The following is a 15,954-nucleotide window of genomic DNA, read 5'->3' as shown; positions in this document are numbered from 1 at the left end:
GTGTTATATAAGTAGATGGAAGGTTTTTTTTTATGAAGAAATTATAATTTTTTTATTTTATGTATGATTTTGATAAAATAAATAAATTTTAAGGTTTAAATCAATAGAAGTTATATTTTAACACGAATATAAAACGATTTAATTTTAGTTTTTATACTAAATTTTTCTTCAAATCCTAACTAGTACGTCCAAATATTCTTTTAAAATTTCTTTCATGCGATCTTATTTTTTAATCCCTGTAGCATGTGTTTTTTAATTATTAAATCTTTATAAAAATGGCCTTTTCCTCTCATAAGTATTCTTATTAGAAAGTTTTTTCATAAAGTATTTAAACATAGTTAATATACTAGTATGAATATATTATCCATTAAAGTTTCATTATAATTCAAGAACTTTTAAATCTAAAACCCACTAGCTTGTTAATTTAAAACCAAGAAATGCATAATACAGAAGTAATTGTGTCTGTCATTTTCAACTCTATTCCTATTTTCTCATTTTGACAACTCTACCTTTGAAACTTTCTTGCTTGCTTTGACTTGGAACAGCGACCGAAAACAAAGGGCGAAGAAATTAAGCTGTGCTAACTACTTAAATCCCGTGCCTCTGTTTTTATTAAGCTGTGCTAACATTGAAGTTCCATTAGAATTCGATATTCTTTTTACATCTAAGATCTAATTGCTGCTTGATATATTAATTTAAAACCAAGAAATATATAATAAAGAAGTAATTGTGTTTCTCATATTCAACTCTATTCCATTTTCTCATTTTGACGACAAGAGTTTCCTTTAATTTTCTTTTCATTCAAATAACTCTACCTTTTGAAACTTTCTTGCTTTCTAGACTTGGAACAGCGAATGAAAACAAAGGGCGTAGAAATTGTGCCGTACAAGTATAGTAACTACTTAAATCTTGCTGCTGTGTTCAATACAGCATAACTGGTAAACCATAATTCATATCTGAAAAATCCTAATGGGTGGTTACTTTGTCAAAATCTTGTTTGCATTGTTAGTGTGCTTTTTGCATACTGAAATATCCATTCTTGGATTGAACTCTACATCGGAGATCTCACGTGTGAAATGCATTGAAAGTGAGAGACAAGCCCTCCTCAACTTCAAACGTGGCCTTGTAAATGACTCTGGCATGCTGTCTACATGGAGGGATGATGAAAATAACAGAGATTGTTGCAAATGGAAAGGTCTTCAATGCAATAATGAAACAGGTCACGTCTCCAAGCTTGATCTTCATGGTCACTACCCACAACGTTTGTCAGGTGTAATCAATATTTCTTCATTGATTGACTTGCAAAATATTGAATATTTGAATCTTAGCAATAATGATTTTGAAGGGAGTTACATCCCAAAATTTATGGGCTCGTTCACCAACTTAAAATATCTTGATCTATCATGGTCGAGGTTTGGTGGGAGAATTCCTTATGAATTGGGGAATCTCTCAAAGTTGGAGTATCTTGATCTTAAATGGAATTCTCTTGATGGAGCAATACCTTCTCAACTAGGGAAGCTTACAAGTTTACAGCATCTAGATCTAAGCCTAAATTCTCTTAGTGGAGAAATCCCTTCTGAAGTAGGGGTGCTTACAGGCTTACAACATCTAGATCTAAGTAGAAATTCTCTTCACGGAGAAATCCCTTCTGAAGTAGGGAAGCTTACAAGCTTACGACACTTAGATCTAAGCTTCAATTCTTTTCGTGGAGAAATCCATTCTGAAGTAGGGATGCTTACAAGCTTGCAACATCTAGATCTGAGTGGAAATTCTCTTCTTGGAGAAATCCCTTCTGAAGTAGGGAAGCTTACAGCATTACGATATCTAGATCTAAGTTATAATGTGGCTATTCATGGAGAGATCCCTTATCACTTTAAAAATCTCTCACAACTGCAATATCTTTGTCTTAGAGGACTTAATCTTTCCGGGCCAATACCTTTCCGGGCTGGGAATCTTCCTATCTTGCATACTCTTAGACTTGAAGGCAATTTTGATCTTAAAATTAACGATGCACAGTGGCTATCTTCTCTCTCTTTTTTAACAACTCTTGGCCTGACATCATTGCATAATCTTGGCTCCTCTCGTTACTGGCAACAAATGATCGGTGAGCTTATAACAAACTTGAGAGAGTTGAGTCTAGTTGATTGTAATCTCACTGATGAAAGTGTTGTGCTATCTGCTTCCATTCAAAATTCTTCATCTCCTCTTGTGACCCTTAACCTTAATGATAACTCGTTAGAAGGTCCAATACCTAATCTTTCAAATTTTACATCTTTGAGGGCATTACATCTTTCCAATAATCGGTTAACTGGAGAAATACCTAAAAGCATTGGGTTGCTACATGAGTTGGAGTCTCTTCACCTACAGGATAATTACTTGGAGGGTGATATCAATGAATGGCATCTCACAAATTTGTCCAAATTGGAGGAGTTAGACTTAACAGACAACTCGTTGTCTCTAAAGTTTGGTACTACATGGGTTCCACCTTTCCAATTATATAATTTGGGACTAGCTTCTTGCAAGTTGGGTCCTAGTTTCCCAAGTTGGCTCCAAACTCAAAGTCACTTGGGCTTTCTAGATATCTCTGATGCTGGGATTGATGACTTTGTGCCAGACTGGTTTTGGAACAAGTTACAGTCTATAAGTTTGATGAATATGTCTTACAACACTCTCAAAGGTACAATTCCGAATTTCCCGATCAAGCTTACTGATGACTATAAACTTATAATTCTAAATTCAAATCAACTTGAAGGTGAAATTCCTGCTTTTTTATCCCACGCTTATGCATTAGATTTTTCCAACAATAAGATTTCAGGCTTAAACACATTCTTGTGTGGAAAAAGAGCAAGTACAAACCTACACACTTTGGACTTATCAAGTAATCGAATAATGGGACAACTGCCCAACTGTTGGGAACATCTAAATACATTAGAATTTCTTGATCTGAGCAATAATAAATTGTCAGGCAAGATTCCACAGTCCATGGGTACACTTGTTAATTTGGAAGCTTTGGTCTTAAGACACAACAATTTTATTGGAGACCTACCATTCACCTTGAAGAACTGCACTCGTTTAGATATACTAGACTTGAGTGAAAATTTGTTGTCTGGTCCAATACCGTCATGGATTGGACAAAGTTTACAACAATTACAAATCTTGAGCTTGCGTGTAAACCACTTTAATGGAAGTGTTCCTGTTCATCTCTGTTATTTGAGGCAAATTCATATCTTGGATCTTTCAAGAAATAACTTGTCAAAAGGAATTCCAACTTGTCTAAGGAACTTTACTGCGATGATGGAAAGCAGAGTAATCACAAGTCAAATTGTAAGGGGGCGAAGAATATCATCTAGATCAATCTCCCCTCTCATTTATGACTCTAATGTGTTATTGATGTGGAAAGGTCAGGATCATATGTATTGGAATCCAGAGAATCTTCTAAAGAGCATTGATCTTTCAAGTAATGATTTAACAGGTGAAGTACCAAAAGAGCTTGGATATTTACTTGGATTGGTATCTTTGAATTTATCAAGAAACAACTTACATGGACAAATTCCTTCTGAGATTGGGAATTTAAATTCGTTAGAATTTCTTGACTTATCAAGAAATCATATCTCAGGAAAAATTCCATCTACTCTTTCCAAAATTGACCGTCTTGCTGTCTTAGACTTATCAAACAACGATCTCAATGGAAGAATCCCTTGGGGAAGACAGTTGCAAACCTTTGATGGCTCTAGTTTTGAAGGAAATACGAATCTTTGTGGTCAACAACTTAACAAAAGTTGTCCTGGAGATAAGCCAATAGGGACGCCTGAAGGAGAAGCAGTTGATGGTGAAGATGAAGATTCAATATTCTATGGAGCATTATATATGAGCTTGGGCCTAGGATTCTTCACAGGCTTTTGGGGCTTATTAGGGCCAATACTACTTTGGAAACCATGGAGAATTGCTTACCAAAGATTCTTGATCAGACTCACAGACTATATACTTCTAATGGTGGAAGTGAACATGGCCAAGTGCCATATGTGGTTCAAAGGCTAGTAGGTACGTAATTCCAATAACTTCACCCTTTGGAACTTCAGTGTTTACTAATAGTTACTTTCCTTCTGTTTCTTTAATTTGTGCCTTCACTAATAGTAGTTACTTTATCGAAAAAGATTATTACTATTCTTCTTCTTGTTAAAGAAATTGTTTAGATGCTGGTGCATGTTCTCTGTTTAGAGATTTTTTTTTCAATGATATGCCTAATGTTTGAAGTTTAAACCTCATGAAAAAATGCTTACTGCTATGCACATTTGTGTACTTGAATGGCTATATAGCTAGATTTCCAGTTCATTTATTCTACTACGAAAACTCGTTGTCTAATTCTTCTCCATTTCCATTAATATATGTAATCTGATATGTAGCACGGAATTTGCAGTTTATGGCGTATTAGCTTCAAAATTTCAATCCGGGATGAAAGCTTCATGAATAGCTGAAGGTGTACGATATGTACTATGTAGTATTGATGTTTGCTATGCAATGCAAAATAAGTGTTTGGAAAAACCTATTGATTTTGATTGTCTTTTTATTGTATAATCTCTTTTCAAGAATGCGAGATATCAAAATAATGTTTGTTGATCAGGCTAGTATGTTCCGACTACTTATTTAAGCCTGCAAAATTTAAATACTCGCTTTACCACCTACAAAATAATGATTATAATTACATTAGCATTTCTCTTTAATTACACTGATTTGTTGGTAATTGAATAATTAAAAATGCTTTTGTTTTTATCATCAAAGTGTTCAGTGCAAATTAGACTATTATTACATCAACATGCTGGTGTCATAGCTGTCTATTGAGGTTCTCCTCGTCCTCTACAGCTCTACCTTGATTCAGCTATACTTCTTATCATCAAAGGTGTGCAAATGAAGTTGGTCTAACATCCAGCTATCTTCACTTCATTTTATTTCTTGTCCAACCATTTTTAAGGTCTAATATCAAAGAGCTTATGAATTTTACACATATTGTTACAGAAACTTTTGTCATACTACCCTTAGCTCCAAATAAAGAAAAAAAAGCTTTCTGTCATATGTGGTTCTTATTTTGTGGAAACAAAATATTGCTCTATTGCTCTTTCCGGGAGGTTTACTTGCACTGGGAAAAATATAACAAAAAGAGTCAGCTCTAAAACATGATGTTAAAATTATGCAATTAAAGTGCAGAATATTTATTGATGAGACATGCAGAGTAGATTGGAAAAAGAGCATACAAAATCATCTTGATAACTGAATTTATTATTCACATGTAGATATCATAACCATTGTCTGTAACTGAGCAGATAAGAATTTTTTCTCTTTTAAATATAAAGAAGTCATCTCGTCTGAGTTAAAAACCAAGACAAGTTCAGAGAAGCGAAAATATAAAATAAAAACAGAAGTTGTAAAACATATAAGACATCACCTAAACTACTAGAACCCTCTAGAACAATATTTGATTGGACCTAACAACAAAATGTCACATCATGAACTTTTCAGCTGAATTTGAATAAAACAGAGCACCAAATCCTATTACTATAGAGCACACCTAAATTTTAATTAATTTTTCTCCCTTAACTCACGTGGATCAGAATATGTTATCATAGATTAAATTAAGAGTTGCCAAATTGTCAACAATCAATCTTGTTATTATTGTGAGGAAGAAATTCTCAACACAATGTAAACTTTTGCCCTATTATTGAGAGGAAGAAATTCTCAACACAAAAAGGTACTAAATAAGCAAAAATAAATTACAATCCCGAGAATCAATAGCTAGGCATTGCTATTTTGATAAGAACAGCAATAGCATCCTCCAAACCTTTGTTATATGCTTCATATTACAAAATTGTAGCAGTCATTAATACCATTTTGCATTATGCACGCTATTTCGTTCCCATTGCTGTTGTGGAAGTACTTTTGCTCCAGACATGGAATGAAAATTGATCAGGAATTTTGTTTTTTTGTGCCATCGATTGAGTTTGTATAAGTGAGGACATGTTGATCTTCTGACCACTTTTGTTTTTGAAATTATAATAATTACTAGTTCGCTATCTAAATTCATGGGAAATTGAAAATTGATTCCCACGAAACTGTATTCTTGTTGTACATTACACTTCTCAGGTGTTCTTAGAAGTCCTCTTCCTACTGGTAAGCCGTATCATATTCACTCTCCCCTGCATTCTGATTTTTACTTATAAATAAGTTAATGTCTAAGAGCAGGGTTGAATGAGCAACAAAAAGGGGCTCACATACAAGTCTAGATCCTGTTTAGTTTGTGAACTAAAACTATGTTTTGGTTTTGCCTATCTCTTATGCTATTAAAATTATTCTAGAATCCACCTACAGTTTTTTTATTCAAAAATAAGTGTTGGAACTTTAAGATATGATATCAAGTTTACTTTTGTAATTTGTTTGGTGACCTATTGCGGAAAATTTCTCTAGTATTTACTCTCTTGGATTTTTCAAAAAATTTGATATCAGAGTCAATGGTTTGACTTGGTGACTAGCTTAGACGAGTAAGATGACGTTGATGGATTCATGGATATAGAGTTCCTTGCATCAAAAGTCTTTATGACGGGTGAATTCATGCATGAATGTCGGGTAGCAGAGTTGAAGGTGTTGCAATAGTACAAGATACTAGAACATGTTGTGGCAATGGCTAGACAAGCCGGGGGCAGTAACGATTAAGCTCTAAGGGTCACCATTGAATATTCTTGGATTGAAAATGACTTCCGCTCGAGGGGAAGATTAACATGTGGGAGAAACACAAACATGAGGGAAAGACTATTGAAGTACAAGTGTGAGGAGAAGTCTCACATAAGATAGAAATGAAAAAGTTGAGTGCCATATAATAAGTGAGAAAAAAATCATAAACATGAGTCTTATGATTGTTTAGGTTAAAATATGATGTAAAAATCACTTATATAATTACTTGGGATAAAATATTGAGAGGAAAGACAATTGACTTGAGGGTCTTTTTCTTAGCTTACACCTCTCTGTGTCATTAACAATTGATAATTTTGTCTAGCATGCTATATTGTGAAGAAAAATACTTCTCTCCTTATTTGTTCATTTTACATATTTCCTGGTGTCAAAATATTCTTTTTATTGTATTTTTATATCCTTTAAAATAAATTTTCTTTTGGAATTTTCTCTTGGACCAGATACCATTCAAAGAATTTCAGATAATGTAAATGCACGGGGTTCTTTTTTATTTTTGATTTTGTGGCGTTTATCTCAATATTTGGTTGATATATTTGAAACTTGATAGCGATTAGCTGATGTATCAGTCAACGGACCCTAGTATGGAAAAAGAATACCGTGAAGACAGAATTTTTCCACAAACTATTGGATTTAAATGAACCGGCTGTTTATACGTGTTTTGTTTTTAGAATCATATCACATATATGTAGTCTGTTGATGAAGTAGACAGTGGGAGCTTATGTTTTGGGCAGAAATTGTGTCCTCAAACTTTCATGTGATAAGACAAATTATCTTCAGAATTTTCAATTAAACAGGTGGTATTCTTCAGAATTGTGTCTATGCTATCATAAGAAGAAGAAAAAACCACCAATAACTTGTAGATGCATCTTCTCTTAAACAGGTGGTATTCTTCTAGACCAAAAAAAAGGTGGTATTCTCTGTGTTCAATTATATCTTTTGGCTGGAATCTTCCGTGTTCATATGCTGGGGATTAAAATATTTAATAGGGATTAATTAACATGAACATATCCAGAAGATAAGTAGTGGAGGAGTAAAATAATAACAAGCTTAAACTTACAAAATTATGTTAATTAATAAATTTCATAACTATATTTTATATAGAAAATTAATTAACCTGTATATATAATTTTTTTAAAAGAAAAATATGAGAGGGAAACCATTCTTGTTTCATTTGATACTGCCATGTTAATCAATCACGTCTAATAAATATTTTCTTATATGTTGTGATTTGATTTTTTTTCTTTAATTAAGAAATGGCTTTTAAAAAATTACTCTTACAAAATCTTACCATTCTTCAAGAAAAAAATTAGAATTTAAAATAAAAAAATCAATAATTATATAATTGTGTAATAAAATGATTTCGTATATTAATTATAGGTTCATGAAGATATACTTCATATTGTAGCAGCATGTTGTAATAACTAAAATTTCATCAGATAATTCGACAAAAAAATGATGTTAAAAATTTAATAAATAAAAAATATAAATATGATTCTATTTTTACATTATCAAGGAAATTTTTGTAAAGTCATTAAATGACACGTGAGGTGCCCATAAAAGGTATTTGAGTTTGTCACTTTAACGAGCACCATGCTTAGAAAAAGTCTATGTAAAATTAACGCAAACAAGGCTTAAACATCATTTTGGCTTATAAATTAGTGTATTTTCTGCTTTAGTTTTTCAAAGTTTTTTATTTTAGTCCTGGTCAAACTTAAAAAAATATTTAATCTTTATTGTCAAGTAAAAATATTAATTGACGACATAACACGGAATTACATTAACCGTTAATTAACTTATAAAGATTTTAATAATAAATAATATGCAATTATTTTTAGTAAATTATGTTTTTTTTTTAATTTCTCATAAGTTAATCTAACATCATCAATTATTTTAAATATATGAAAATGTAATAATTCAATTTACCAAAAAATTTACATATAATAGCATGTCAAGCTATTGATATTGTCGACAGGACAATGAACTACCAGCATCACTCTTACATAATCAGTAACCTATTGATAGTTGATAGCAAACAATAAATTCAAATATTAAAATTACAAGCACTAAAATATATATAAAAAATCTTTATATATTAAAGTGCAAAAAAATCCTTAATTTTATAGGGAAAAAAACAATTATTTAAACCCACCAAAAATATGATGTGTTATTTTGTCAAAGTACGAGAAATGCAATACTAATTTATCTTTACACAAATGTTTTTGCACAATTTTTGGTCCCCAATAAATAAAAAAGTCCTTGCACCTTAGAATATTTCCAAGTCTTTCTAGGGTTGACATCATATTGTGAAAAGTCTACTAAGAACTAAGATGAATAAATATCATTTGCCATTTGGCTAAAGCACATAAAATACAAATTTAATTAATTTGTCTTGATATAAAATTTCCACAAAGACTAATAATTTCAAAGTCTATACAATCGTTTTACTTTTAAATTTGGATGTGATTGTGTGTTTAATTTTCTAACCCATTAAAAAAGTTAGAAAACAAAGAAGACAACAATATCATCTTTTTTTATCATTATTTTAAAGTACTAATATTTTCATTACATGTTAAAAATTTTAAAAAATTATAATTTATATGCTATTTATTTAAAACATAATCTTTATATTATAATACAAAAATATCACTATTTCATACTCATACAATCAGTATGAATATAATAAACACTATAATTTGTCTAATTATTATTATATATATCATTATTATATAACAATAACATTTAAAATATTCGTATTCTATTACTATTAGACTCAAATAAAAATCAAATTCTCAACTATATTATTTATTAAGAGATTCTTTTAACTAATTTCCTGTAATATACTTATTGGTCTTCAAGCTCCACTCAATCAATTTTATCAGGGACTAACAAACAACCATTAATTCATTATATTGTAATGTCTTTATAAATATCTCTAATAATTTTATTTTTCAAGTGTGCAAAGCCCTTCCACAAATTTACTATTCTTAGTTGGGTGTAAGTGTCACATATTAATTAATATTTTTAGGTAAAGACATATTCTGAATATTTCGAATGAGAGGAGCATACAATGAGCTAATATGATAGGACCCTTGATCAATGGAATAGCATGAGGAGAATGAGCGTAGCAGATTCTGAATTTCTCTCAATCTAGCTTGTCGAACCCTTTATATAACACTAGAAAATATACATTTAATGTTGTTATTTTAACATCAATTTTATAAAAATGAATGTTAAAAAAATAGTAGCATAATTATAAATAAGTTGAGTTTATTATTATCGATTTTTTTGAAAAATCTTTTGGTTCAAACGCGCGTCTTCACTTTTATCGACAAGATCGGAAGTTAACTATTAGTTGGGACCCACATAGAGTCTTGGTCTTGGTGAAATACTTACTCTGTCAAAGGATTCCTTAATATCCATAGCCTCCAGTAGGTGAGGATAGTGTCTACTGTCTAGGAAACAAATATTGCTGCGTATACCACCATCAATTCCTCCATGTGGTCACCATGGTGAACCTTCAACGAATCATGATCATGATTTGACAGGCTAAGCCCATGATGAACCATACGTGGTCCACTCCTATCTTGAAAAGGTAGTCTCCAACAGATATTTTCAGTGATACCAATGAGAATGTGTACTAATTAGTAATGATACCATTTATTGCAGACAGACTTCTTATAAAACTAGAAGTTGGTAGTTTACAACTTTTAGAAAAGTGTATCAATTTAAATGGCAGAATACAAATTAAAAAATGAAAATTGCAAAAGAAATGGCAAAACTGCATGAAATGAAGTTGTGTTTTAGACTGCCTATGATCCTTTCCCTTTTCTTATGAAACTTATTCCTAAAATAAGGACTAGATGATGGGATCTAATTGGCACTCTCATATTGGTGCTACGGAAGAGAGAGAATTTCAAATTAGCATTCATTGTGTGAATTTCATTTACAGATATACCCTTTTCTATCTTCGTGATAACTGTGAGATAAATAGATAAAATGTGATCAGTCCAGCAACCTAAAACTAGCTTATGCAATTTTTAATGCTCTGCTTGCTACTTTTGGCAAAGCAAAAGTGCATGAACAGAAGGGATCTAACACAAGGATGCAAATATACTGGTAGTAACTAGGAACAAATAGGGTACCTTGCATTCTTCTTCTCATGCACAAATTTGATTCACAGTTAAGTATAGCTGCACTAGCAGAATATAGTAGAAAGCATTGTTGAAGATGAATATGAAGTGGTGAAATTTTAGATATCACAGATCTAAGCACAATAATGAAAAACAAACAGCATTACAAATATATTATACAATAAATACAACAATAGCATACTAAGTTTCTGGAAACAAGATTTTGCAGTTCATTACTTAAATACAAAACATTGTAAACTCCTATATTAAAGAAATTATCTCGCATTTGTAGCTGCCAACAATGGTTTCTTCTCTGATCAGAAGCCTGCAGCACATCTGCAACAATCAGCATTTTTTTTACAACAATTAATGTGCTGGATTAATTACAAGATATAAACAGAATTATATTTTTTCATATAAAATTGAAAATGGAATGGCCCCCAAGTTTTTCACAAAGTGTATTTAAAATACCATGTTAAAAGAATTACGGTCCCCTTAAAATTTATGAAAAAAAATATTGAAAAATAATACATGTCATCTTAGTTGACACTTAGGGAGACAAAAAGAAAAAATTTATGAAAAAAAATATTGAAAAATAATACATGTCATCTTAGTTGACACTTAGGGAGACAAAAAGAAAAAAGAAAGAGAAGTGTATGTATAATAGGTAATATAATGTGATAGTAAAAAGTGAGATAAAAAGAAATTAAAGATAATAATAAAATATTTGTAATGTGTAAGTGTACATTTATAATTATGGAAAATCATTTTAAAAAATGCATCTATTTGTTTTTTCTATAAATGTCTAATTAATATATTTGAAAGAGTTTATGTTTCTAGTATTTAGGAATAAAAAAATTATATATTTATTTTCATATAAATGATAAAATTAATTAGATAGTAATGTTTTTATGCTTAATATAGTTGTATATTTTTTCTTTGTAAAAAATTTTAAAAAAATTACAAGTTAAATAATAATTAGATTAAATTATTATTATTATTCTTGGCCTCCTCTAAGTGAAATCCATATTGCTCTTTTTGATCCAGTGAAGCAATTTCTTGATATATGTAAAATAAGACTAAGTCAGAACATAAACCATGAAATTGACAAATAAATCTAGAACATACCTTTTTGCCTTGGAGCGATCAGCAACAATTCCCACATTCACAATAAACATACATATACATAGTCTGTTAATCTGTTCAGAAACTTGATGTAAGCAATTCTCCAAGGACGCCACAGTAGTAATGGCCCTAATAAGCCCCAAAATCCAGTGAAGTATCCAATCCCCAAGCTCATGTATAATCCCTCATAGAAAACTGAATCATCACCTTTGACTGGTGGTTCTTGATGCTCTGCTGTTGTCTGATCTTCATCCCCAGGACAAGTTTTGTTAAGTTGTTCACCACAAAGATCAATGTTTCCTTCAAAACTAGAAGCTTCAAAGGTTTCAAAATGTCTTCCTGATGGGATTCTTCCAGAAAGAGAGTTGTGTGACAAGTCTAATTTTTGCAAATAATCAATTTCAGAAAGAGAAGAAGGAATTCTCCCAGCGATGTGATTTCTTGACAAGTCAAGTGATTCTAGTGACCTTAAATTCCCAATCCGAGAAGGAATTTCTCCACTCAAATTGTTTCTTGATAGATTCAAAGAAACTAACCCAAGCAAATATCCGACCTCCTTTGGTATTTCACCGGTTAAATGGTTACTGGAAAGATCAATGCTCTTGAGCTTTAACTCTGGATTCTTGAACCCCTGTTCCACACCTTTCCACATCCATGTTATGTCAAGTGTATAACCTTCCAATGAGTAACTACCATAAATTTCATAGTAAGTGTTATTATACCAATATATACGAGACATAGTGTCACTTGAGTTGATGCTCTGTTCAGACATTGCAGTCAAATTCTTTAAGCATGATGGAATTCCTCTTGACAAATTATTCCTTGAAAGATCCAACAATTGAATACGGTTCAAATAACAGAGATGAATGGGTAGATTTCCGGAGAGGTGATTTCCTCGCAAGTTCAAGATTATCAATTGATGCATACTTTCTCCAATCCATGATGGTATTGGACCCGACAACATATTTTCACTCAGGTCCAGCATAAATAAACTGCTGCAATTCTTCAAAGAAGAAGGCAACTCACCCATTAAACCATTGTTTCGTAAAACCAAGGCTTCCATATTAACAAGGGCGCCCATGGACATAGGAATCTTCCCTGACAATTTATTGCTGCTTAAATCAAGGAACAGTAATTGCTTTACTGATTTCCAACAATCTGGCAGTTGCCCCTTTATTTGATTGTGTGACACATCTAAAGTGCCCAAATTTGAAGCTGTGCTTTGGTCACATAAGAATGAAAACAAATCTGAAAAATTATTTTCAGAGAGCATCAGCTCGGAAGCTTGTAGTAAAAATGACGGAATTTTACCCTCAAACTGATTTGAATTCAGAAGTATAGACGGTCTGTTAGGAAGCTTCAATGATATATTAGGAATTGCACTAATGAGATAATTGTGAGACATATTTAATAATATCATATTTTGCAAGTTATTCCAAAACCAGTCTGGTACAGAGTCATTAATCCCGTTATCAGAAATATCAAGCATATACAAAGAACTTTGAGTCTTGAGCCAACTAGGAAAAGTGGGGCCCAACTTGCAAGATCTGATTCCCAATGATTCTAATTGGAATGGAGGAACCCAACTCGGGACAAATTTCAGAGACAACGAGCTCTCTGATAAGTACAAGTATTTTAATTTGGAAAAATTAGAAAGATGGGATTCAGTGACGTCACCCTTCAAAGAATTCCCAGCCAAGTTAAGATCCTCCAACTCTGATAGAAAACCAATGCTTTAGGTAACATGCCAGTAATCTGGTTATTAGATAAATCCAAGCTCTTAAATATGTTTCGGTTGCACCATGAAGAATTTTGAAAGAAGCTAGAAATTTCCCCATTCAACTTGTTATATGAGAGGGATAAACTCTGCAATGCGCACATGTTCCCAAAGAAAGTTGGAATCTCTCCTTGCAGTTTGTTACCGGAGAAGTGAAGAACTTCAAGAGAGTTCATTACTTTCCCAAATCCATCTGGAATGGGGCCTTCTAATATGTTATCATCAAGGAAAAGGTTATGAAGATTGGTGGTGGAGTTGAAGAGCCAGTAAAATATAGTTGATGATTTCAACAGATTTGAGGAGAGATCAAGGGAAACAAGAGAAGATGAAGAACTCATAATGAAAGAAGATGACATAAGAAAACTTTCATCCGTAAGACTACAATTTTGCAAATCAAGATTTTGAAGTTTTGAACTGAAGTTGAAACCACCTTGAAAGACTGATGATGACATATTATTATAGGAAAGGTCAAGGATAACAAGAGCCGGAAAGTTTGACAACAGTTGAAATGTTGAGGATGTGAGCTTATTTGAAGAAAGATCAAGGATGGTAAGAGCAGTGGAAAAGTTTGAAGGTGAATAAAACAGAGATTGAATATTTGTATCTGAAAGAGAACAACCAACTAGCCTCAACTCTCTTAAGTTTGTAATAAGCTTGCTGATCATTTGTAGCCAGTGATGAGAAGAGGAAAGGTTGTGTAGTGAACTTAGCCTAAGTTTTGTCAAGGAAGAAAGATTAGTCAACCACTCTGCATCCTTAGATTTCACATCAAAATTGCCACCAAGTGCAAGAGTGTGCAACAAAGGAAGATTCCCAACTTGGAAAGGAAATGCTCCCGAGAATGAATTCCCCCCCGCAAGATCAAGATACCTCAACTGTGAGAGATTTCCAAGTTGATAAGGGAGTTCCCCATCTAGATCATTATCACTTAGATCAAGATATTGTAAATGTGTAAGGTTTCCAAGTTGATAAGGGATTTGTCCATGGAGATAATTCTTACCTAGATCAAGAGACAGTAAATGTGTAAGCTTTCCAATATCAGAAGGAATACTCCCACCAAATGAAGAAGTAGAGAGATTGAGATATCTTAAGTTGGTGAACGAGCCCATGAGTTCTGGGATATGACTCACTTCAAAATAATTATAGCTGAGATCCAAGTGTTCAATATTTTCAAGGGCAATCAATGAAGAGATATTGATTGCACCTATCAAATATTGTGTATCACCACGGAGATGAAGCATCTCAACATGACCAGTTTGATTGTTGCATTGAATGCCTTTCCATTTGCAACAGTCTCTGTTATTGCCATCGTCCCTCCATGTAGACAGCATGCCAGAGTCATCTATGAGGCCATGTTTGAAGTTGAGGAGTGCTTGTCTCTCACTCTCAATGCACTTAATTTCTGCGCTATTGGGAAGGTAGTTGAATCCAAGAATGGATCCTGCAGCATGCAATAAAAGCAGCACAAGTGCATAAAATAGTTTCAGAGAATAACAACTCATTATGAAATGACTAAGAGTAAAACAAAGATCGGTTACTGTGATCAGTTTTCTCTTAAATTGTCGAGTATCAAAGATCGAGCCTGCGACAGGATTTATATAATCAATATCGGTTATTGTGATCAGTTTTCTCTTAATAATTTCTTTGACATTTCTGCGTTCCCATCTTTGCATAAATTGACTTCCAAGTCAATGCAAAACAAAAGACACTATAGCAACGTTTTGCACAGGGTAGAAAATTGGAAACTTTGTGTCAAACTTTTTGACTAAAGAAACCTCTACTCACCCACAACACACTTTCTATCCCTCTCATTCTCTCCATTGATGATATTTGCTTTGTTTTATACTAATAAATAAGCAAATTATAATCAACCCAATTAACAAACTCATTTGCAAGATTTCTTTGGCTAATTTAATGCAATTATGATTTCTAAACTTTTGGGGATACACATACCAATTATATATGTAAGTTCTAAATTATATAAACTATATAATTCTATTAGTGTATTCTTTTTTAATTGGCAAATTATTTAGTTTATTAATATTATTTAATTCCATACAACTACTTGCTAAAACTGATTATTCCCTTCACAGAAGTATGAAGGCTTTTACAAATTACAAAATGCATTTTAAAGAGAAAAACTAAAACAATAAAATTGATACATGAAGTAGAAAAATCAAATAA

At 32.2% G+C, this 15,954-nt stretch overlaps 3 protein-coding genes across 4 annotated transcripts; 1 reads left to right on the top strand and 2 right to left on the bottom strand.

Annotated features, from left to right (window-relative positions):
• The first annotated feature begins 949 nt into the window (after nucleotides 1-949).
• LOC114389998 (receptor-like protein EIX1) lies at nucleotides 950-4,643 on the top strand. The gene is made up of 2 exons (XM_028350689.1): nucleotides 950-4,041; nucleotides 4,418-4,643. Exon 1 carries the CDS (start codon nucleotides 970-972, stop codon nucleotides 4,036-4,038), a length of 3,069 nt encoding a protein of 1,022 aa, XP_028206490.1. The 5' UTR covers nucleotides 950-969; the 3' UTR covers nucleotides 4,039-4,041; nucleotides 4,418-4,643.
• Nucleotides 4,644-10,959: 6,316 nt separating this feature from the next.
• On the bottom strand, nucleotides 10,960-15,347 carry LOC114390101 (receptor-like protein EIX1). 2 transcript variants are annotated; one of them, XM_028350785.1, is made up of 2 exons: nucleotides 11,997-15,347; nucleotides 10,960-11,204 (listed from the first exon to the last, which is right to left on the bottom strand). In XM_028350785.1, exon 1 carries the CDS (start codon nucleotides 15,270-15,272, stop codon nucleotides 13,674-13,676), a length of 1,599 nt encoding a protein of 532 aa, XP_028206586.1. In that variant the 5' UTR covers nucleotides 15,273-15,347; the 3' UTR covers nucleotides 10,960-11,204; nucleotides 11,997-13,673. The 2 variants fall into 2 exon arrangements, with proteins under 2 accessions (XP_028206586.1, XP_028206587.1); XM_028350786.1 differs by having other exon boundaries at nucleotides 10,960-11,193.
• Nucleotides 12,034-13,074, bottom strand: LOC114389997 (receptor-like protein EIX2). The gene has a single exon (XM_028350688.1). It carries the CDS (start codon nucleotides 13,072-13,074, stop codon nucleotides 12,034-12,036), a length of 1,041 nt encoding a protein of 346 aa, XP_028206489.1.
• Nucleotides 15,348-15,954: the final 607 nt, after the last annotated feature.

Source organism: Glycine soja, chromosome 16 (assembly GCF_004193775.1).
Source record: "Glycine soja cultivar W05 chromosome 16, ASM419377v2, whole genome shotgun sequence".
Lineage (NCBI taxonomy): Eukaryota > Viridiplantae > Streptophyta > Magnoliopsida > Fabales > Fabaceae > Glycine > Glycine soja.
This window is presented reverse-complemented; position numbering and strand designations above follow the sequence as displayed.

Excerpts from the sequence above, each read along its gene's own strand:
- LOC114390101 (XM_028350785.1), bottom strand. The coding sequence starts at position 15,272 with ATGAGTTGTTATTCTCTGAAACTATTTTATGCACTTGTGCTGCTTTTA.
- LOC114389998 (XM_028350689.1), top strand. The coding sequence starts at position 970 with ATGGGTGGTTACTTTGTCAAAATCTTGTTTGCATTGTTAGTGTGCTTT.
- LOC114389997 (XM_028350688.1), bottom strand. The coding sequence starts at position 13,074 with ATGGGCGCCCTTGTTAATATGGAAGCCTTGGTTTTACGAAACAATGGT.